This window comes from Silurus meridionalis, chromosome 16 (genome assembly GCF_014805685.1).
Source record: "Silurus meridionalis isolate SWU-2019-XX chromosome 16, ASM1480568v1, whole genome shotgun sequence".
Taxonomy (NCBI): domain Eukaryota; kingdom Metazoa; phylum Chordata; class Actinopteri; order Siluriformes; family Siluridae; genus Silurus; species Silurus meridionalis.
This window is the reverse complement of record NC_060899.1, coordinates 9105385-9129596: the sequence shown is the minus strand read 5'-3', so window position 1 is coordinate 9129596 and position 24212 is coordinate 9105385. Positions and strand designations below refer to the sequence as shown.

The 24212-nt window shown below is 37.1% G+C and overlaps 1 protein-coding gene across 2 annotated transcripts in view; it reads left to right on the top strand.

The window, feature by feature from the left end:
• Positions 1–22957, top strand: part of arfgef2 (ADP-ribosylation factor guanine nucleotide-exchange factor 2 (brefeldin A-inhibited)) — a 36548-nt gene extending 13591 nt beyond the window's left edge. For both annotated transcript variants that reach the window (XM_046869691.1, XM_046869690.1), the window contains exons 10-39: positions 1296–1530; positions 1626–1725; positions 1835–1974; positions 2968–3076; positions 3213–3393; positions 3517–3628; positions 3711–3916; positions 4217–4301; positions 4430–4601; positions 4788–4939; positions 5225–5353; positions 5492–5650; positions 5762–5909; positions 6609–6705; positions 6798–6838; positions 7041–7210; positions 7328–7479; positions 7565–7737; positions 7860–8020; positions 8111–8241; positions 8330–8459; positions 8939–9074; positions 10950–11088; positions 16903–16960; positions 17165–17279; positions 18446–18585; positions 18739–18907; positions 19394–19532; positions 20458–20575; positions 21271–22957. In XM_046869691.1, the coding sequence (XP_046725647.1) occupies positions 1296–1530; positions 1626–1725; positions 1835–1974; positions 2968–3076; positions 3213–3393; positions 3517–3628; positions 3711–3916; positions 4217–4301; positions 4430–4601; positions 4788–4939; positions 5225–5353; positions 5492–5650; positions 5762–5909; positions 6609–6705; positions 6798–6838; positions 7041–7210; positions 7328–7479; positions 7565–7737; positions 7860–8020; positions 8111–8241; positions 8330–8459; positions 8939–9074; positions 10950–11088; positions 16903–16960; positions 17165–17279; positions 18446–18585; positions 18739–18907; positions 19394–19532; positions 20458–20575; positions 21271–21435 (4162 nt within the window). In that variant the 3' untranslated portion in view covers positions 21436–22957. The remainder of the gene's footprint in view (positions 1–1295; positions 1531–1625; positions 1726–1834; positions 1975–2967; positions 3077–3212; positions 3394–3516; positions 3629–3710; positions 3917–4216; positions 4302–4429; positions 4602–4787; positions 4940–5224; positions 5354–5491; positions 5651–5761; positions 5910–6608; positions 6706–6797; positions 6839–7040; positions 7211–7327; positions 7480–7564; positions 7738–7859; positions 8021–8110; positions 8242–8329; positions 8460–8938; positions 9075–10949; positions 11089–16902; positions 16961–17164; positions 17280–18445; positions 18586–18738; positions 18908–19393; positions 19533–20457; positions 20576–21270) is intronic.
• Positions 22958–24212: the final 1255 nt, after the last annotated feature.

Here is a 24212-nt window from a genome sequence, read left to right as displayed (position 1 = left end):
ATGTTGATGGTGAACAGATCAAAACACTGACAGAATCCATGGATGGCAGGCTTTTGAGTGTCCTTGCAAAGAAAGGTGGCTATATTGGTCACTGATTTGTTTTGTTTGGTTTTGAATGTCAGAAATGTATATTTGTGAATGTTGAGATGTTATATTGGTTTCACTGGTAAAATAAATAATTGAAATGGGTATGAATTTGTTTTTGTTAAGTTGCCTAATAATTATGCACAGTAATAGTCACCTGCACACACAAATATCCCCTAAAATAGCTAAAACTAAAACTACTTCCAAAAATATTCAGCTTTGATATTAATGAGTTTTTGTGTTCATTGAGAACATGGTTGTTGTTCAAATTAATCCTCAAATAAAATTAATCCTCAAAAATACAACTTGCCTAATAATTCTGCACTCCTGTATGTATATATATATATATATATATATATATATATATATATATATATATAATGTATATACGTGTATATATATGTATATACGTGTGTGTATATATATATATATATATATATATATAGATGGATGGATGTATAGATAGATAGTGAGGGTTCAGGGTTGGTGTTTGTGTTTGTACTGAAGTCTAGCTGGCCAAATATTGGAGTGTGCAGTGCATTCCAAACTACAAACTTTTGTCCATATAGTGTGTTAAACGTGTGTGTGTATGTGTATATATATATATATATATATATATATATATATATATATATATATATATATATATATATATATATATATATATATATATATATATATATATATATATATATATATATATATATATATATATATATATATATATATATGTATATGTGTATATATGTGTGTGTGTGTGTGTGTGTGTATGTATATGTGTGTATACTGTATCTTATTTATACACCTGTTTTACTACCTGACATACTATATAAATTGCGTATCATTGTTTTAATCAAAGAAAATACAGAAGAACAAAAAAAAAATGTGCCCAAAACCTATTAATCATTTCCTCACCTTGTATTGAAAAACAGCATACTGTAATTTTTGTATTATATCTTAGGTCAGGAAATATATACTATATGGTTTTGTGAAATATATATAAATAATATATATTATATAAATATATAATATATGGTTTTGTGAAAATGTGTGGAAATGCCCATTTTTGTGGCCTGCCTACGAGCTGTATCACTAGTTTATAAGACCTAAATATTAATGCTAGAATCCAGATAAGAAATGGGCAGCCTTTTCTCCAGTCTTTTAGAGCTTTGTATCTTTTTAAGTGGTCATGATGTTCTTTTGACACTTAGGTCTCATGAGCTACGCTCTAAGGTGGTCTCGCTCCAGTTGCTGCTGTCGGTGCTTCAAGGGGCCGGCCCTGTGTTTCGCACGCACGAGATGTTTGTGAACGCGATCAAGCAATACTTGTGTGTGGCACTGTCAAAGAATGGCGTTTCCTCAGTGCCTGAAGTATTTGAACTCTCTCTAGCCATCTTCCTTACCCTGCTCTCCCACTTTAAAGTGCACCTGAAGATGCAGATTGAGGTAAGAAAGAATAAAGGTACACACAGTTAGTTGATTGTACCTGCGAAATCTATACAATTAAATCAAATTTTATCGATTCTTCTTGGCTCTGTCAGGTGTTTTTCAGAGAGATTTTCCTGACTATTCTGGAAACATCTACCAGCTCTTTCGAGCACAAATGGATGGTCATCCAGACACTGACTCGCATTTGTGCAGGTACACTTATTGTTTGACTCTGACCTGTTTTCAATATTTATGAAAAGATACATATTACAAAGGCCTAATTGTGAAAGAGTTCATAAGAGCCATTCTACTTCTCTCTCAGATGCTCAGTGTGTGGTGGATATCTACGTGAACTATGACTGTGACCTAAATGCAGCAAATATCTTTGAGCGGCTGGTAAATGATCTGTCAAAAATTGCTCAGGGTAGAAGTGGACAAGAGCTGGGAATGACTCCCCTGCAGGTACTTCCTCTTTCAGAGACCCACAATTTTTATTTAAGATTTTATGATTTAGAACCAGCATGCACCATATCGAATGATGGAAATATGCGACTCTGGTGAAGCAGTCTAATTAAGTGTGAAGCAGTATGATAAAAGCCTATTTAAAGCCACTGTGGCTAAACTCTAGAATACATCTATGAGAAAGAATTGTTAAAAAGAAAAAAAGGTGGTGTCCAGCATAATACTCTGCATTATCTACTTCAGAATAGGTTTTCAAAGCATCATTGTAGTGTTTTTTATTTTATTTAAACCTTGACTTTTATGAGATCATGTTTGGGTAAGGAGCCATTTAACTAAAACTTCCTTTGACTTCTCCCATTAGGGGTCGCCACAGCGGATCATCCGTATTCATGATCCGCATATTCCATTTGGCACGTTTTAGGCTGGATGCCCTTCCTAACGCAACCCTCCCAATTTATCCAGGCTTGGGACCGGCACTGGCTTGTGCAACCCTATTGGCTGGGTTAAGGAGCCATTTAACTAATATACTATAAAAAAACAGATGTCAGAATCTAATTTGCAACTCCAAGTTCTCAAATTACATTCCGCTCCTGATTTAAAAGAGCTAGCGCAGCTATTGATGAACTCTGATTCTGATAAAGATCACTGCACTGCAATCATCTAAGGAAACTATGTGAAACTATGAAAGTATGTGATTGATGTGATTATAGTTGGAATGCAATCTTTAAATACATGTAATTATACACATTTCTCCATTTCATTCTCTATGTTCTTTCTGATAGAGATTCTTTTATTTTTAAATTATATAGAGCAGACTATTTCTACATTTCTCAATGTGTATGGCTTCCCTCAAGGCAACCACATACTATGTATTATATTGATAATTTAAGGGTAAATACAATAGAGATGTGTTCGTTAGGGGTTGTCTGAACAAGTGTTTGAGCATTGTATAATGCTTGAATGTCTCAAGTTTTTGGTTTGTTTTTTATGCAGGAACTGAGTTTACGTAAGAAAGGATTAGAGTGCCTGGTGTCTATTCTAAAATGTATGGTGGAGTGGAGCAAAGACCTGTATGTCAATCCCAACCTGCAGTCTAATCTAGGTGAGAAATTGTCCTTTGTAGGATATTTAAGGACTTGCCATATTGGTTACATTGTTATAAAATTGGATCACCTTTAGTGCCGTGTCTTATTGTTTTAAGGGTTTTGATGGACTGCTATATTCTCATGTATGTATAGGTCAGGAACATCAGGCTGAAGGAGAAGGAGCAGAAGTTAAACTCCCTGAACACTTGTCCTCTCGTAGAGACAGTGTCAGCTCTCAGGACTCTGCTGTGTCCTCCAATGTTCAGGCTTCCCATCCTGAACAGTATGAGGTTATAAAACAGCAGAAAGAGATTATTGAGCATGGCATTGAGCTGTACGTCTGTGGTTTTTTTTTTTTGTTGTTGTTGTTGTTTTTTTTTGCTAATTTTAGTTTTTATAGTCTATTGATCCTTGTTCCAACTCTAAAGGATTTATTTCCACCATATGTTCTGTCTAGATTTAATAAAAAACCCAAAAGGGGTGTGCAATACCTGCAAGAGCAAGGCATGTTGGGACCCTCTGCTGAGGACATCGCTCAGTTCCTGCACCAGGAAGAGAGACTCGATACAGTAGGTGTATTCATGTAGCATTTTCCTGCCTTTGTTTTGCTTGTATAACATTTTTAACTTGTCTTTTGCCTTTGTCATTAAGACTCAGGTTGGGGAGTTCCTCGGTGAGAATGCTAAGTTCAATAAGGAAGTAATGTACCGCTACGTGGACCAGCTGGACTTCTGTGGCAAGGACTTTGTGTCGGCTTTGCGCACATTTCTTGAAGGCTTCAGGTTGCCTGGGGAAGCGCAGAAAATCGATCGGCTCATGGAGAAATTTGCAGCACGCTATCTGGAGTGCAATCAGGGGTGAGAGTCTAACATAGTCATCATGAATACAGCAAGTCAATTCACAGAGCATGTTATAATATTAAATCTGGCCTATCGATTAACTGTTTAAGAAAGCTAAAGTGCAGACTTGTATTGGCAGGTAGACACAAAAGAAACAAGATTGCAGTTTCATTTATATAACAAGTCTATTGTATTTTCTTTATGTAATAACATGGTATTATTGATTTCCATTGATTCCTTCACTGAATTTTAGAAGTTAGTCCACTTGTTAGTGAAGGTTGTTCTCTTTGCACTGACCTTCAGCTGTTTTGTTTCCAGGCAGACTCTGTTTGCTAGTGCTGACACAGCCTATGTGCTGGCATACTCAATCATCATGTTAACCACCGATCTGCACAGCCCACAGGTGAGTCTAAAGCCCTGGTAAAGATGCCAGACAACTGTACCTTTTTATATATTTTTTTAATTAAATGTCATTGAAATAATGTGCACAATTCAATCATTTGTTGAACGAGGGTTTTTGTTTTGTATCAGGTAAAGAGCAAAATGACAAAAGAACAGTACATTAAGATGAACCGTGGCATTAATGACAGTAAGGATCTGCCTGAGGAGTACCTCTCTTCAATTTATGATGAAATAGCAGGAAAGAAGATCGCCATGAAGGAGAGTAAAGAGTACTCCATCACCCCAAAGTCTAACAAGCAGAGTAAGTGCTTTTTCTATGTGAGGTAATTAAATTTTCTTTCACCTAGAGAACTTGTTGAATTCTTTTATATAGACTTATTAAGCATAAATTACTGATGATATTACTAGAATTAATTGAATTTGATAAAAACCTTATGTAAAGTGCTTTTTCTGAGCTGAACTGAATAAGCTTCTGCTTTTCTGGAAGATGTAGCTAGTGAGAAACAGAGACGGCTGCTGTATAATTTGGAAATGGAGCAGATGGCTAAGACAGCTAAAGCCCTGATGGAAGCTGTGAGCCATGCTCAGGCTCCTTTCTTCAGTGCCACCCACCTAGAACATGTCCGCCCAATGTTTAAGGTACAAGACCTTTCCCTCTTCCCTTCTTTATTTATTTAATTTAGTAAGAACAGAGACGACCAAAATAGCTTCACAGTCCTAGATATGATTTATTACTTGAGCTGGATGATTATACATATTGACACTCATTTATTTAATGCTTTTTATTCTGTCTTTGCTTGGAAAATTTCTTTAAGGTTAAAATTACTTTGAAATAAGTCGTTTATTTTAGTGCGGCTTTGTTAAAATGTTATTGAGGTTAAAAATTAAAATCCGAAAAGGCAATACAGTGTTTGTATGTTATAGTTAGCGTGGACGCCACTGTTAGCAGCGTTCAGCGTGGGCCTGCAGGACTGTGATGACCAGGAGGTGGCATCTCTGTGTCTGGAGGGAATTCGCTGTGCGATCAGGATTGCTTGCATTTTTAGCATGCAGGTGAGTTCACCATATTCATCAGCGCCATCTGTACCCATAATTTTGTCTAGATTTTTATGTGTGTGTGTGTGTGTGTGTGTGTGTGTGTGTGTGTGTGTGTGTGTGTGTGTGTGTGTGTGTGTGTGTGTGTGTGTGTAGCTGGAGCGTGATGCATATATTCAGGCCTTGGCCAGGTTTACACTGCTCACAGCTAGCTCCAGCATTACGGAAATGAAGCAGAAGAACATTGATACCATTAAGACCCTCATCACTGTGGCACATACTGATGGGAACTACCTGGGCAATTCCTGGCATGAGGTGTCTATTGCACTACATCTCTGCAGCTAATTTTGGTCTTGTTAGCAGATTATCCATTAAGTAAAGCCCTCATTTTACACCTGATCTAATATCTTCTGCTCACTTATGTAGATTCTGCGTTGTATTAGTCAGTTGGAATTGGCTCAGCTGATTGGCACTGGAGTAAAGACGCGCTATATCTCTGGTGTAGTCCGTGACCAGGGAGGTGGCATCAAAGGCTTTCCTACTGGAGGAGAGGAGTTCATGCCTCTTGGCTTAGGTAAGCTAGTGTTATGCTTCAAGATGAACAGAAAATCGTACTGTTGGTTTGTTTTATTTGAATTTTTAAACTTAATAAAATTAAACAACCCATTAAACTAAAATTTGTCGGCTGAGGGGCATTATGTACTCATCAAGCTCTTTTATTTGTCAAAAATTTGGTGTTTGGATACAAATCAAGTGTACATAGGAATTAAAAAATCTCCTGAGCATGGAGAGCATATAGTCAGGCCTTTAAATAAATGGCTATATACAGTAGATAACTATATTTATATAGGCAACTAGTTTAAAGAATCTTTTAAATGCATCCATCATTTATTTATTTATTCATTCATTCATTCATTCAGGTTTTGTTTGTTTGTCTGAATCTTCAAAATCAGATTTAGAGTTTAATGACTTATTCACTGCATTTACACTGGAACAAAACCCATCTCTGAAATGATCGTTTTGTCTGCACTCGAGTACTGCTATTCTCTGAATAAATAAAAGCATGGGGAAAAAATAAACATGATCAATATAAACACATTTAGTGCTGCATATGTGAAAACACCATTAGAGGCCAGAAAAGCTTCTTAACTGCACTCTGTTGTGAACAACGTGTTTCCATAGAAAGACATGAAAGAATGTGTTGTAATCATTGTAATTTATGTACCAATCCTTGTACTTTACATTTTGTGAGTGAATTTTCAAATGATCACAGGTACACTAGTTGGGGGTCCAGACAGACGTCAAATGGCTCACATTCAGGAGTCTGTGGGGGAAACCAGCTCTCAGAGTGTAGTGGTAGCTGTAGACAGGTGAGAGAACGTTGACTGCTAAAAAAATAAAAAAAAAAGCTGTATATTTAGTATCACGTTTAATGTTCTACTTTTTCCATTTTGTTCCCCAGAATTTTCACTGGATCCACCAGGCTTGATGGAAATGCAATTGGTATGGATTACATTTGTTTTAACTGTCACCATTTCAGACATAAAGAGCTTAAACTCTTAACATGGTATATTTGGTTATGCCCTTGCTTCCTTTAATAGATTTAACAAAAAAAAAAAAAAAAACATAAAACAAAACAAGAAACGTCTACCCCTGTCCATGCTAAAATTACAGTTGACTATAATAGTAAACTTTTTTCTCTCAGTGGATTTCGTGCGATGGCTATGCGCAGTGTCCATGGATGAACTGGCCTCTGCTCACCAGCCACGCATGTTCAGCCTACAGAAGATTGTGGAGATCTCCTACTACAACATGAACCGCATCCGGCTGCAGTGGTCACGCATTTGGCAGGTCATAGGAGACCACTTCAACAAGGTCAGCTATGTTTTTCTGTTTCAAATAGATCTATTATTCTACTTTTTGATTTCGTTTGTGCAGAATCTATAATTGCTCATTTCTGGTGTGCCTACCTTGCTTATGTTTTTATAATAGGTGGGCTGCAACCCTAACGAGGATGTGGCCATCTTTGCTGTTGATTCGTTGAGACAGCTTTCAATGAAGTTTTTGGAGAAAGGAGAGTTGGCCAATTTTCGCTTCCAGAAGGACTTTCTTAGGCCATTTGAGCACATTATGAAGAAGAACAGGTTAGAGAAACAACATGACCTGTAATCAGTAATAATTTGGCTAGCATTGGTTTTTACTTAGATTTTCCCGCTTTTTTTAATATAGGTCTCCGACAATCCGGGATATGGTGATTCGTTGCGTGGCTCAAATGGTGAACTCTCAGGCAGCTAACATCCGCTCAGGCTGGAAAAACATATTTTCTGTCTTCCACCAGGCGGCATCAGACCATGATGAAACAATAGTGGAGCTTGCCTTCCAAACCACAGGACATATTGTCAGTGAGTGTCAGAAACTGCCCATCTGAGAGAGCAGCAACACCAACTAGTCTTTAGTAAAAGTGGATGCAGTGTTCTTCTAATCTTTCCATTCCCTTTTCTCTACCCTTCACCTTTCGTCTTAGTGAAAACCTTTCAGCAGCACTTTGCAGCAGCCATTGACTCGTTCCAGGATGCGGTGAAATGTCTATCTGAGTTTGTGTGTAATGCTGCATTCCCTGACACCAGCATGGAAGCCATCCGGCTCATTCGACACTGTGCTAAATATGTATCTGACAGACCACAGGTGAGCACTCGTGCTTTCCTGTAGATCGCAGGTGATCTTTTAAAGATAAGATCGTTTACTAATGATCTTTCACATCGTTATCCTGCACAGGCACTAAGAGAGTACACTAGCGATGACATGAACGTTGCTCCTGGTGATCGGGTGTGGGTGCGAGGCTGGTTCCCTATTCTATTTGAGCTTTCCTGTATCATCAACCGCTGCAAGCTGGACATCAGAACCAGGTGGGCTGAACTCCTCTCCTTACACTCTTTCTAATATTTGAGACATTTTCAGATATTTCTGTATTTTACATTGTTTGTGAGTCTTCAGAGGGCTGACTGTGATGTTTGAGATTATGAAGAGTTATGGACACACGTTCGAGAAGCACTGGTGGCATGACCTCTTTCGCATTGTCTTCCGCATCTTTGACAACATGAAACTTCCAGAGCAACAGACTGAGGTGACCTATTTGCACATATTTGTCATTGGTAATAAATGGTAAAATTGTATGTAAAGAAATACTCTAATGGTTGTAGAACCAAAGGTCTCACTGTTGCATCTGTGTCTGTTTGATTAACAAAGCACTCACTTTTTGTGTGTGTAATGGTAAATCCTGGGACCTCAATAAATGTTGATGGTAAAAATAATTGTAAAAAATTTATGTATAATTAATATAATATAATAATGAACTAAATAATAATGCCTTAATTGTGGTTATACATTAAGTATAATTTTACTGAAGATCCGTGTATTACAGATCCAATGTTAAATTCTGGATGCGTCTTTTTGACAAAAAGTTTGTTTGGAATTGGTTAAGTACAATTATAAAGTGAAGTCATATATTTTATTTAACTGCAAGAATGTTGCAATAAAGAATTTGAGTGCAAATAAACAGCCTTTAGTGTGAGAGCATTTCTGCTGTGCTTTTGTCTTTAACAGAAAACTGAATGGATGACCACTACGTGCAACCACGCGCTCTACGCTATTTGTGACGTTTTCACGCAGTTCTACGAGCCCCTAAGCGAGGTGCTGCTGGCCGATGTTTTTGCTCAGCTGCAGTGGTGCGTCAGACAAGGTACAGCTTTCAGATACTCAAACAAGCCCACTCATTGCTCCACAAACTCATGTATCACATGGTATTGGACCTATAGTGCATTGCTCATTATTCATGATTATTGCACCACTGCACTAATGTTTCGAAAGTACTGACTCGTAATACAGGGGAAAGGTCACAGTTCTACCCTTTATTGTAGGGGAGGGCAATTATTTTCCGAAAAGGGCCACATGAAATATTGGAATGGTTTTAGAGGGCTGGAATATATATATTATATTTAATATATGCTTATTGCTTAGTTGTGAACTTAAGTTCCGATATATATATATATATATATATATATATATATATATATATATATATATATATATATATCGAACTTAAGTTCATACATACTGATGACGTTAATAAAAAAACCAAAAGAGAACTTATATATATATATATATATATATATATATATATATATATATATATATATATATATATATATATATATATATATATATATATATTCCACTATAAGAAACAGTAAATGGAACATTATGGTGAGAAAATGTGGCAGATATTTTATATCTCCAACACCAGCTTCTCCATGCCAGAGCCTTTAAACACTCAAGGAGGTTCAATGTTGTAACTTAAATTGGCACTGGTACGTCTTTAGATAGTTCTGGATGTTTGCGGGGTTGGCATCTACTTCTTTTAACGGTCCACAATCTTTATAAGGTGGGACGTGACTGGGGCTAGAGCAACCTCAGGATGCCTCGGGATGGGTAGAGAAAGAAAAGCAGTGGAGAGGAATTAGCGTAGCTGCTGTTCATGATATCAACAGCACAAGTTAATAATGTGCATGTGATCAGATGTTGTGGAGCACAAGGTTATGATGTGATGTGTGTTATGTGTAGGCTTTGCTAAAAAGATACGTTTTTAATCTGCACTTAAACTGGGAGAGTGTGTCTGAGCCCCGAACACTGTCAGGAAGACTATTCCAAAGTTTAGGAGCTAAAAGTGCTCTACCACCTTTAGTGGACTTTGCTATTCTAGGAACTACTAGAAGAGTTTTGAGATCTCAGGGAATGGGACTGATTGTAGCGTGTTAGAAGACTGGATAGATAATTGGGAGCTAAGCACACAGCTTTGTCTTTAAATTCAGCAAATAAATATTTAGAAGTCCATGCCCTGTTGAAATCTCTACATTCTGCATAAATCTTTCTTTTTTTGACGTTAGTTAACAGTTAGGCTAACAGCTAATTTCTTGTAATCTGTCCAACACATCCGCTGACGTGCATAAGCATACTGATGACGTTAATAAAAAAACCAAAAAAACAAAAACAATAGTGGCCTTCAAAATAAAAGCCATGTTATTGCATTTTGTGCACCTATCAAATTAATAGGTGTTGCAGTTACACATTTACTACGAACTGACGTGGGCTGGTCAAAGGTAATCACATGGATGTGACAAAAAAAAAAAAGTAAAATGCCCAGGTACTTTAGTGTTGTTTTTCCACTATTTAAAAAGATTCCAGCATTGTGTTAGACAGTTTAAAATTTCACAGCGATGTCACAAAGCTACTACACCAGCAGTCCAAAATGTTATCTTAAACAGGCTGAATTCAAATTACTGGTAAAGGGACCCTTGGGAATAAAGTATTACTAATAATGGAACTATAAACCTGCATGTGACTCAGTAAAACTAATAAATGGGAAATGTATTTGTTTATTGCTCTCAATGCACTATCTACAACTGGAACCACTGCTACTTATATTGTAGCCAGTGAAATACATAAAGCTCAAGTTGTTTTATGAAAAAATGTTTCTGTAATTTATGCAGCACTTACTGCATAAGACTGTATGCAGTCTTTATGCAGTCTTAATGCAGACTGTACTCTGTGTTCTTAGATAACGAACAGCTAGCAAGGTCGGGCACCAACTGTTTGGAAAACCTGGTGATCCAGAATGGAGAGAAGTTCAGTGGAGAGGTTTGGGATATCACCTGCAACTGCATGCTGGAGATCTTCAAGTCTACAAGCCCTCATGTGTATGAATCTTGCACACACTCTAGTCTGCTTTCAGCTTAATCATGAGCACAGTAGCTTTACTAGTGAACAAATCAAAAACCCCAGAATTATTATTATTGCAGAAATTACCTAGTGGACATGATCTCTACTTCTTATTCGTTTTGAATGCTAAAAACAGGGTAAAAATTGTTAATAAATGGGTCTCGGTGGAGGTCGGTAACGGATAAATTGGTTTTCCATTATTTCTTATGGGATAATTACATTCGCTCTTCGACCTTTTCGCATTTCGACCGGTTTTAAGGTACAGATTAAGGCCGATAAGCGGGGTACCAATGTATTTACATACACTTCAGAAAAAAACACAAAAACTTTTATTTATTTACTGTCATACATTAAATCAGAGTAAACTTTTTCTGTTTTAAATCAATAAATATTAATATTATTTTTTGCATTTGTTAAATGTCAGAATTTTTATGTATTTATCACTTTCATCAAAGTCAGAAGTATACATACACTAATTTTATCGTGCCTTTAAATAAAAAAACTCCAGATGATTCCATTCTGAGCTTAAGAAGCCTCTGATAGGTTAATTGATTCCATTTGAGTTAATTAGTGGCACACCTGTGGATGCATATAAAGGCACACCTCAAACACAAAGCCTCTTTCTTTGACATCATGGGAAAATCAAGAGAAATCCACCAAGACATCAGAAAAAGAATTGTTGACCTCCACAAGTATGGCTCATCCTTAGGTGCAATTTCCAGATGCCTGAAGGTCCCACATTCATCCGTTCAGACAATAATACCCAAGTATATAAAACATGGGAATGTACAACCATCATACCGCTCAGAAAGGAGACAGATTCTGAGTCCTAGAGAGGAATGTTTTTTTGTTGTGAAATGTGCAAATCAACCCCAGGACAACAACAAAATATCTTGTGAAGATGCTGGCTGAAACTGGTAAGACACTGTCATTATCCACAGTAAAACGAATACTGTACCACTATGAGCTGAAAGGTTACTCTGGGAGGAGAAAGCCATTACTTCAAAACCACTATAAAAAAAGCCAGACTACAGTTTGCAACTGCACATGAGGGAAAAAATCTTAATTTCTGGAGACATGTTCTGTGGTCTGACGAAACAAAAATTGAACTGTTCGGCCATAATGATAAACGTATATTTGGAGAAAAAAGGGCGAAGCTTTGAAGCCTCAGAACATCATCCTAACTGTTTAGTATGGGGGTGGTAGTATAATGTTGTGGGGCTGCTTTGCTGCAGAAGGGACTGGTGCACTTTACAAAATAGATGGCATCATGAGAAAAGAAAATTATTTGGATATATTAAAGCAACATCTGAAGACATCAGCCAGGAAGTTAAAGCTTGGGTGCAAATGGGTCTTCCAAATGGACAATGACCCCAAGCATACCTCCAAATTAGTTACAAAGTGGCTTAAGGACAACAAAGTCAAGATATTGAAGTGGCCATCACAAAGCCCTGATCTCAATCCCATAGAAAATTTGTGGGCGGCACTGAAAAGGCAAGTGTGAGCAAGAAGGCCTAAAACCTGACCCAGTTACACCAGTTCTGTCAAGAGGAGTGGGACAAAATTCCAGCAAACTATTGTAGAAAGCTTGTGGAAGGATACCCAAAACCCAAGTGGAACAGTTTCGGGGCAATTCCACCAAATACTAAGGAAGTGTATGTATACTTCTGAATTTGATGAAAGTGATAATAACAATACATGAAAATTCTCCCTCACTCAATTCTGACATTTAACAAATGCAAAATATATGTTTCTCTTTTTAAATTAAAACAGAACAAATTTACTCTGATTTAATGTATGACATTAAAGAAATAAAAGTTTTTGTGTTTTTTTCTGAAGTGTATGTAAATATCTGGTTTCAACTGTACATGCCTTAACGAGAACAGATGTTTCCAAAGCAGGAATATACAGTGTGTAGTAAAACTGATGAAATGATGTTTAGAATAAAGTTAAGAACTGTTTGTAATTTGCAGTCACCTTTACATATCATCAACTTTCAGATGCCCCTGTTAGGGTTTGCCACAGCAGATCACTCTGTTCTCTACATCTGCCACAACCTGGATGTCTTCCCTCACCACATCCATAAACCCCCTCCTGCCTGGTGGCTCCATCTTTAGCATTTTCTACCGATGTCCCTTTTCTGCACATGACAAAGCCATCTCAATCTAGCCTCTCTCACCTTTTCGCCAAAATTTCTTACCTGTGTGTTCCCTCTAATATCCTCACTCCCAATAGAAATCGCAGCATCTTCAACTCTGCCACGTCCAGCTCCGCCTCCTGTCTTTTTGTCAATGCCATTGTCTCTAAACCATACATCGCAGGTCTCACTACAGTCTTATAAATTTTCACTTGTGCAGATACCCTTCCATCACAAATCACTCCTGCCACTGTTTTCCACCCACTCCACCCTGCCTGCACTGTTTTCTTTACTTCTCTAAGACATTCTAAAATACTTTGCACAGAGGACCCCGAATATGTTAACTCCGTCGCCTTTAAAATTATTGTAAGATAAATAAAAATGCTAATTATGGTCAAACTATATTTTAATTATGTGAGGACAGTAAACTAAATGTAATAAGCTGAAATATTCAATATTATAAATATTGTTGTATAAATACAGTTTGCTGAGTTTTGTCTATGATATAAACTAGCTGCAAGATCATACTTTGGTGCTGTGTGTTGTATAATCATATATATATATATATATATATATTATATTATATTATATTATATTATATTATATTATATTATATTATACACACACATACACACCGTATTTTTCGGACTATAAGCCGCTACTTTTTTCCCACGTTTTGTTTACCCACGACCCACGTGGAGCATTTTTTTTTTTTTGTTACCTTTGTCCCAAGTATTATTCTTGGCAACAGCGTTAAGGGTTAGTCAAAGAAACTTAGAAATGAGCATCAGAAAATAATAAGGATATAATCCTCGTCTTGAACACATGCAGTAATAGCGGAAAAATGCAGTGCCAGGCTATTCCCAAAATACCGCTATGCTCCTAAAGAAGCGCAACATATTTCACCCGTTACACCATGTAACAGACACTGTCTTTCGTTAAAGCCTGTGTAAAGTAAATTAGTGTAGACACCTGCGGCTTATAGACAGGTGCAGCTTATTTATGTTCAAAATAAAAATATTTGTGAAATTCAGTGGGTGCGGCTTATATATGGGTGGTATGTGTGTATATGTATATGTATGTATATATATATATATATATATATATATATATATATATATATATATATATATATATATATATATATACATACAGGAGTGCAGAATTATTAGGCAAGTTGTATTTTTGAGGATTAATTTTATTTGAGGATTTAATTTGAACAACAACCATGTTCTCAATGAACACAAAAAACTCATTAATATCAAAGCTGAATATTTTTGGAAGTAGTTTTAGTTTTAGCTATTTTAGGGGATATCTGTGTGTGCAGGTGACTATTACTGTGCATAATTATTAGGCAACTTAACAAAAAACAAATTCATACCCATTTCAATTATTTATTTTTACCAGTGAAACCAATATAACATCTCAACATTCACAAATATACATTTCTGACATTCAAAACCAAACAAAAACAAATCAGTGACCAATATAGCCACCTTTCTTTGCAAGGACACTCAAAAGCCTGCCATCCATGGATTCTGTCAGTGTTTTGATCTGTTCACCATCAACATTGCGTGCAGCAGCAACCACAGCCTCCCAGACACTGTTCAGAGGTGTACTGTTTTCCCTCCTTGTAAATCGCACATTTGATGATGGACCACAGGTTCTCAATGGGGTTCAGATCAGGTGAACAAGGAGGCCATATCATTAGATTTTCTTCTTTTATACCCTTTCTTGCCAGCCACGCTGTGGAGTACTTGGGCGTGTGTGATGGAGCATTGTCCTGCATGAAAATCATGTTTTTCTTGAAGGATGCAGACTTCTTCCTGTACCACTGCTTGAAGAAGGTGTCTTCCAGAAACTGGCAGTAGGACTGGGAGTTCAGCTTGACTCCATCCTCAACCCGAAAAGGCCCCACAAGCTCATCTTTGATGATACCAGCCCAAACCAGTACTCCACCTCCACCTTGCTGGCGTCTGAGTCGGACTGGAGCTCTCTGCCCTTTACCAATCCAGCCACGGGCCCATCCATCTGGCCCATCAAGACTCACTCTCATTTCATCAGTCCATAAAACCTTAGAAAAATCAGTCTTGAGATATTTCTTGGCCCAGTCTTGACGCTTTCAGCTTGTGTGTCTTGTTCAGTGGTGGTCGACTTTCTGCCTTTCTTACCTTGGCCATGTCTCTGAGTATTGCACACCTTGTGCTTTTGGGCACCCAGTGATGTTGCAGCTCTGAAATATGGCCAAACTGGTGGCAAGTGGCATCTTGGCAGCTGCACGCTTGACTTTTCTCAGTTCACGGGCAGTTATTTTGCGCCTTGGTTTTCCACACGCTTCTTGCGACCCTGTCGACTATTTTGAATGAAACGCTTGATTGTTCGATGATCACGCTCAGAAGCTTGGCTATTTTAAGACTGCTGCATCCTCTGCAATATATCTCACTATTTTTGACTTTTCTGAGCCTGTCAAGTCCTTCTTTTGACCCATTTTGCCAAAGGAAAGGAAGTTGCCTAATAATTATGCACACCTGATATAGGGTGTTGATGTCATTAGACCACACCCTTCTCATTACAGAGATGCACATCACCTAATATGCTTAATTGGTAGTAGGCTTTCCAGCCTATACAGCTTGGAGTAAGACAACATGCATAACGAGGATGATGTGGTCAAAATACTCATTTGCCTAATAATTCTGCACTCCCTGTATATGTGTGTGTGTGTGTGTATATGTATATGTATATGTGTATATGTATATGTGTGTATATATATATATATATATATATATATATATATATATATATATATATATATATATATATATATATACAGTGGAACCTCGGGTTACGAGTTTAATTGGTTCCATCACTTTACTCTTAACCTGAAAAGCTCGTATCCCGATACAAATTTTCCCATAAGAATGAATAGAAACTTGGTAATTCGTTCTGGACACCCAAAAGGTGTTTCTTAAAAAAAACGCCAATATTCACTAATATTATTTACTTTTAACATGTTATATTGAAATCGTATCATATAAAAACATATAAACATATAAAAAATAAATCTTTAAATGGTACCTTACCTTTAAGAAGTCTCGCTGCGTGCATGATGGAGACGACATCCGTAGAAGCGGGAGGAGGGAGAGTTATTGTTTGGAAGGAGAATTTCCATCAGGCTACTTTGTTGGCGGCATGGTGATAGGAATACGTACAGTATTTAAAGTTCAGTAATTCCACACTGTTAGGCGACGGCGGATGTGTATGTGCTGCACGAGGCGCAGCGAGCACGTGGCGATACGTAAAAAACTAACCTGCCTGCGATTTTTCCGTGCTTAACGCTCGTATCCTAAAAAATTTCTCGTAACTAAAGGCAACATTTTTTATGAACTGCGATTCGTTCAACCTGAATTATACGTATGCCGGGCGTTCGTAACCCGAGGTTCCACTGTGTGTGTGTGTGTGTGTGTGTATATATATATATATATATATATATATATATATATATATATATATATATATATATATATATATATATATATATAGAGAGAGCGAGAGCGAGAGCGAGAGGGGAACAACAGGATTGTGGCACCTCTCATTGACTATGAAATGCTCCTAATTAAATACACCTGACCTGATGTGATTGTTGTCCTCTTAATAGCTTGTTGACATGGAGACCAGCTGGACAGGAAGAGGAGGTGGGAGATGGGAAACACATGGTGAGATAACTAACATAAGCAAATATTACACACCACAATCAAGATACACAGAGACAATCGCCAACTGAATGGCACGCCGATGTTTGTATGCCAGTAAAACATTTTTCCTAACATGATACACCCTGGCTAGAGATAATGTTAAACAAACAATATTTCTGATGTGGAACCCAATGCAAACAGTTCTGGGGTTTTTTTTTTTCTCAGGATGTGGAAATGGACTCTCAGTCTCAAAGCAGTTTTGAGAGGACGTTGTCTGAAAGAGGACAGAGTCAGATGTCTACTGCCAGTGATGAGGCTTGGAGGGGAAAGCCCCATGCACGTAAGCAGCCTGTTCGTCATCTCTCACCTACACCATTCAGAGTGAACTTCCTGTTCTTTCTGATCTCATGGAATCGTCTGCTTTTATGTTCCCCACTTTGCATGAAACACACATTAGCTATGAGAAATTTGTCCACCTAATTCTGTTATCTTGATTAAAAATGTAATTTACCAGTGTAATAACGGTGTGACGGAATAGTGGAGTTAATATAAGGCCATTATGACCACAGAGCAATTTCTAAATAATGTGTAGAGAGTCATGCAGGTGGAAGTAGCATGGAAAGGTTATCTGAGAAAATACTTTCTCTCATTGACTCTTGAATCTGTTAGATCTTTATGGAAATTCTGTTTAAAATGAACCCAATAGTACACTTAGAGCTTCTGGTTGATTCACTAGTGAATGGTTGAAGCAACCATGATTTGTCCACTTTATATCATAAGCTGCTTTTGTGCAAAACATTTAGATGTTTTATCAGTCAGCAAATTAATGTCTAGAATTGGCTTCTGATACAATTTAATCTAGTTTCATCACTTTGTGTCCACAGCGAAGGTCTAAAGATAAACAAAACTGCCAACTATCTCCAGTGCTTTATTTCAACAAAATTGATAAAGGTGCCCAAGTACGTTGCGCTTATTGAAGTGGGATTACACATCTAAATACATACTCTGGTTGTAAGGTTTTTATTAGCCACCTGGGTTGAAGTAGAAAAGTATATCTGCTTAAAGTATAAAAATAATGTTTGATAAAAGAAAAAAGTTGGCAAACCACTGACACTTATTTGACTTCTTCCCTTTAGTTAAATCTAACTAATAATAGTTTTGTTTTTCCTAAATGTTAGCTTAATGATAAAAGCTGTTTATCACAAACCCAAAAAATAGTTTATTTATCAACAGATATATTGCATGTTAAAGTTGAAATTTGTTAGGAGTTCATATTGGCCTTCTTAAAAAAGTACAATGTCAAAAAGTCAATTAATGACATTTCGACCCTTTCACAGAAGTTAAGAGGTTTGTTGGCACGACTGTGCATCAGTCATGACTTTTCTCAAGGAAATCAATAATATCAACATACACAGTAGCTGCTCATGATAAAACAGAAATATTAGTATCTACCCAATAATCAGTCAAATATGATTAAGCTTTAGTTTATGTTGCTGTGTATTACAGGAGTGTCAGACCAGAAGCTGTTTGCAGGGCTCCTTATAAAGTGCGTGGTGCAGCTGGAGCTCATTCAGACCATAGACAACATTGTCTTCTTCCCAGCCACCAGCAAAAAAGAGGACGCTGAGAACATGGCGGCTGCTCTCGTATGTCTGTCTTTCTTTTATAATTTCTACAAAGCTCCATTACTGTACTTTTCTCATAGGTTAACGCTTCCATGCCTGCAGAATGTAGTCAGAAGACCGTTTCGGGGGTGAGTTTGTCTAATATTTTGGTGTTTGTGTGTTCTCCTCACTCAGAGAGACGGTCCAGAGGAGAGCGAGCCACAGGTTGATGCAGAGCGGGGCATGTATAGGCATCTCTCTCCTCAGCACCTCTTCAAACTGCTCGACTGCTTGCTTGATTCACACAGGTTTGCTAAAGTCTTCAACTCCAACAATGAGCAGAGGACAGTGCTTTGGAGGGCAGGTTTGTCTCCTCTTAATTATATGTATAGACACTTAGACAAGGTTTTTTTTTTTTTTTTGGATAATAAATTTTTTCTTCGACTCTAATAAAAGAAAAACAGTATATACCTTTTTATTCACTCATGGATTTGATGTAGCTCCACTGCTTATTCATTTTAGAGAGTTAGAAAATTTATTCACTAGATTATTCTGACACATGATATGTATTTTGAACTAGCTACTGATCTACCGAATGACACTGTTCAGAATATGCATCTTACATTAGTTACATAAATTTTGACATAATGTGTTATATTCAATTAATTTGATTATTATTGCAAGTGGTCTCTTATCAGTCTGTAAAGAATGCAGTAAAAAAGCTATCAATATATAAATAGCTGATCACATAAAACACCAAAAGAAGCAAATTCACCAATTTTGTTCAGACAAAGTGCTAGGTATTTAGTTGTTGGCTAATACGGTTTTAACTGCCTTTGTGTTTGTGCAGGATTCAAGGGCAAATCCAAACCCAACCTGCTGAAGCAGGAGACGAGCAGCTTGGCCTGCAGCCTGAGGATACTATTCCGGATGTACTCAGACAGCCGGCTGCAGAACGCGTGGCCCGAAATCCAGACTCGACTACTATTGTAAGTTTAGACCCTGGGGGTCATGGAGCTTTACCAGGGAAATGAGCAGCCATGTGCTTTTATTAGATCAGACAATGAGACAATTAGCACCTGAAACACCTGGATGTAATAAAACGCTAAATCTTCACATTGTTTTGTTTTTTTTACCTTTTAACAATGTGTGATAGCTCACATCTGTTGATTAGTGTCAGGTGTGTTAAATACTAGTTTTCCAATTTTGTTTTCCCATGATTAATTGTAGTATTGTAATCTGAATGTAAAATGCTTTGCAAATTAAATAATTAGTTTAAGGAATAGATTTCAAAACTAGTTTTAGTTCCATTGTGTTGCTCAGGCACTAGATGGTTACAAATATTAAACATAATTAATCAAACATTATTAACAATCTCCTCAATTCACAACAAAGGTAACAAACCGTATCCGTAGATATGCTTGTACACCCGTTAATATGCAACATACAGAATCTGATCAGGACATCAGAAGATTCTGAAATACCCACACAAAAAAAAAAAAATTATCACAGTCTAAGTCTATACCTGTCCGATATATGCTGTAAACATTAACTCAAGATCATGTTTTGGCTGAATTAATAAATACATGAATGCAGATGTGCCTAATAAAATGGCTGGTGAGTGCACTCTGGTTATTTTTCAATATTGTCTTTTAATTTCACAAGGGAAATGGTTGTGCCATGAAAACTTGATTGTAAATGGTAATCGGATTGTGTAGTTATAGCTTCCAATATGTCTGGCTTTTAAGTTCATCCATTTTTAATGTATTAATGTGTAATAGGAGTTTAGCAGAAGCTTTTACTCGATCTGTATTCGGATTGAGTAAATGTTGATTGACAGAAAAGCCTTTAGTGCTCACCTCAACCCATTACTCATACACGTTTGTGTATTTCATTCTGTTTCGTCTCTCACAGTGTGTGTAGTGAAGCTTTGGCTTACTTTATCATCTTAACCTCAGAGAGCCACCGGGAGGCCTGGACCAGCTTGTTGCTGCTTTTACTCACTAGAACACTTAGACTCCCTGATGACAAGGTAATTCCCCTTCATAGTGTGTGTGTGTGTGTGTGTGTGTGTGTGTGTGTGTGTGTGTGTGTGTGTGTGTGTGTGTGTGTGTGTGTGTATATATATATATATATATATATATATATATATATATATATATATATATATATATAATATTATAGCCCACTCAAACATTCTACCACAGTTTTTCTCGTCAGTAGTCTGTTTCATTTTTCACCGAATGTCCCTTGGGTTGCATATTCAAATTTTATCCCTTAGGGTAAACCCCACTTGCAGGAAACTCCCAGCTGATAAGTCAAACTGTCAGTGCGATGACCTCTGTATGTACATGTAGATCCAAGATTTGTAGTGATAGAATACTGACAGCCCCAGGAGCTCTCCCATTATTATTTTTTTAATCCAGATGGCCTTTACTATTCATAAGAGCACTGAAGATAATGCTAGAGCCAATCTGCCTCTCTGGAAACACAATGTGCTTTATTTTTTTTTTTCCTTTTACTAGGACAATCTGACGAATAAAGGGTATTAATAGATTTCAGTTGGTCAATGCTGATATTTAATTAGCATCCTTGTTAGATATTATATTATAATAAATAATATATAATTATATATAATACAATTATTATATAATATATTGTTATTTCAGTGTTCTCTTTACTGTATACTTTTCATAACACATGAACACATTCTTTATCACTCTTCAGTTCAAGCCACATGCCTCATGTTACTACCCCCTCCTCTGCGAGATGATGCAGTTTGACCTCATCCCTGAGCTGCGTGCAGTCCTGCGTCGCTTCTTCCTCCGCATCGGCTCAGTCTTCCACATCGCCACCCCCAAGATGGTGTACGCGCAAACCCCAGCCTCATAGGCCTCTGCATGGCTCATGTGTATAAAATACAACGAAAAGAGGAGGCAGGAAAGCTTAAGTGTTGTGTATCCCTCCTCGGGTGTGAAGAACCATGCAGGATCGCTCGGAGCTGAGGCTGAGACTGCTCGCCCTGTGTGTCTTAAGCCACCCTCCATGTCTGGACCTCATGATCTTTTCATCCCCCAGCTCTCCCTTAAGAGAGAACAGCACTGTGAGCCAGCAGTAATTTTCCTCTATGCTGACTGCTCAACACTGCAGCTCAGTAAAATCATATCATGAATTCCAGAGCAGTATGGCAACAATAATTTAATTTATTATTCATTTTGTGGTCTATCCTGTTTCCAATTGTCATTTGATTTGTGTTGGGGTTTTATTTTTTTGTTTGTTGTGTTCTTTGTTATTTTGGTCGTTTCATTAAGTCAGCAAACAGCATCGTCCAAATGCACAGAGCTGGAGGAGCATTTTACCATTTATACATTTGCAATTTAAAGGTTAGGCCTATGATGAATGAGAGTTACTAAATCTTTAAACAAGAATTACACCAAGAAACACAAGGGTTAGGTGCTGCTATAACAATTAAATGATTCAACTCTATACCTACTGGGTTATTGTCCTTTTAGTGTATTTTGATCATTTTTGATTGGAGCTTTATTGATGAACAGTGCAAAATGCACTTTCTGTCTGGCATGTCTGGCATCTTAGCACATTTACTGCATTCATATACCACACAAAGTGAAACCTTTTATTTTTAGAGCCTAGGTTTAGGCTGCATGTATCAAATTTAACAGTAAAATCCTGAATGTGAGAAACGGTTACTCTTTATTTCCTGCTGTGTGTGTTAATAATTTAAAAAGAATTGGTTAACTGAAGTTGACAGTGTTGACCAGGGACAATAAAGCTGCTCCTGGTTCTTTTTGATTCTAAGACCATTCCATTCACTTGATAATTCACACTACATTATTTGTGCAAACAAATTGGGGAAAACATCTAGAAGATGGCCTTCTCTTGCGACCTACATTTAAAAAAAAAAAAAAAAAATGTAGGTTGTTTTTTGTTTTGTTTTTTTTCTTCTTACTTGGTGGAAAGTCCTTGCTTAGTGGACAGATTTATTATCTCTCCTGTCCCATCATCAGCTGAGCTTTATCCCAGAGTTGAGTGTGATCAGGTCAGCTTGCTTCATTATCTTGCAGTGTTGCCCCACCGACGCCAAGCAAACCCCACAACAACAACAAAAAAGAAACGGTTATATACACTGTATAATGCCGACTTGTTTATACCAGAGTATAACAGTATAAAGCCTCTGTAGTAGCAGAGCATATGAAGCTTGGGATTCGTTTTTATGCAGATGTATTTAATTCTTTGAAGTGCATTTAAAATATTTTCTGAAAGCATTCCTGCCCTTGCAACTATATATGTCTACTTTGCTCCTCTAATGTATGGGGAATATAAATATATATATACAGTAAGAAAAAAATACCAAGTGTAAAGTTTTCATGTAAAATTAAAGATTAAATGCGCTATACATATTGTTGTGTCATCTTGCAAATGTGGGGAATCCTCAGCAAAAACAAAATATTATATTTCAAATTACTCCAGCTTCTTTTGTACTTCCTGTGTCCGGATCAAATTCTAAGATTTCTACATTAACACATGTAGTCAAATGCATCTCCGCTTGGCCAGACTGAGCTGTATTACACATTGATATTCAAATCAGTGCTTTAAACTCAAACACCAACTTCCAGTATGTTTTATTTAAAGTTGTATGAGTAAGCCAAGTTTTGTCACAGCAGACAGATGCATTTACACACACTCCTGTTTCTGCAATGGTTTGAATGATCTTTTTTGAATCTTTCTGAAATGCATTTTGAGTGCATTAACATGTCAATATTTTGATTAGCAATAACCATCCAGATATAATACCAGATTTACAATCTAAATTGTAAATAGGGTCAAAGTCTGCAGAGTTGCAATTCTCTGCATGTGCATCATTTGTGGTTCTGGGGATGCAGCTGAAATTATGCAATCATGTACGGATCACCAACAAGTTATAGATTTTTTTTTTTTTTTTGATTTTCTAAGCTAAGCATCTAATAAGTTCTATAATAAGCATAAATATGGTCAGATAGCATGGGGGCACAGTGCAGAGCATTCCTACATCATGGCTCCAGGGTCTAATCCTAAACTCATGTTACTGTTTGCGTGGAGTTTCTCATGCTCTCCCTGTGTCCATATGTTATCTCTGGGTTCTCCAGTTTCTTCCCAACTACCAAAAACATGAAGGTAAGTAGGTTGGTGACCTGAAGTTACCTCTGTGTGTAAATGTGTGTGCATAATGCTCTGATATTGCCACATCTTGCACAGTGGTCCCAGGACAGGCTCCAGACCCTCAGTGAAAACCTCTTTAAAAAAAAAAAAAAAACCCATGGTCTGTATTCATATGCTTAATATTCTTAGATTATAGTTATTTATACTAAGACATTTGTTGTGAAATTAGCACTATTTAAAAAATAACCTGCTATGTTTTTTTTTTTAAAAGTATGTGTTAAATGAATGAGGAGTAAGTAGAGGATGCTGAGGGTGAAATTTCAATAAACTAAAAGACCATTTGGGGTAATGAAGTTCGGCTGGTTTTACACGATTTACATGAGTCTAAATCATTAGTAAGAAAGTTGGAGTCTTAACTGCGTTTTTCTTTTTTTTTCTTCGAGTCTATTCTACCTCTGGCAGGACCTGCCGCAGTGGTCTAAATAGTAGAGGGCGGAATTCACGCGCATGCG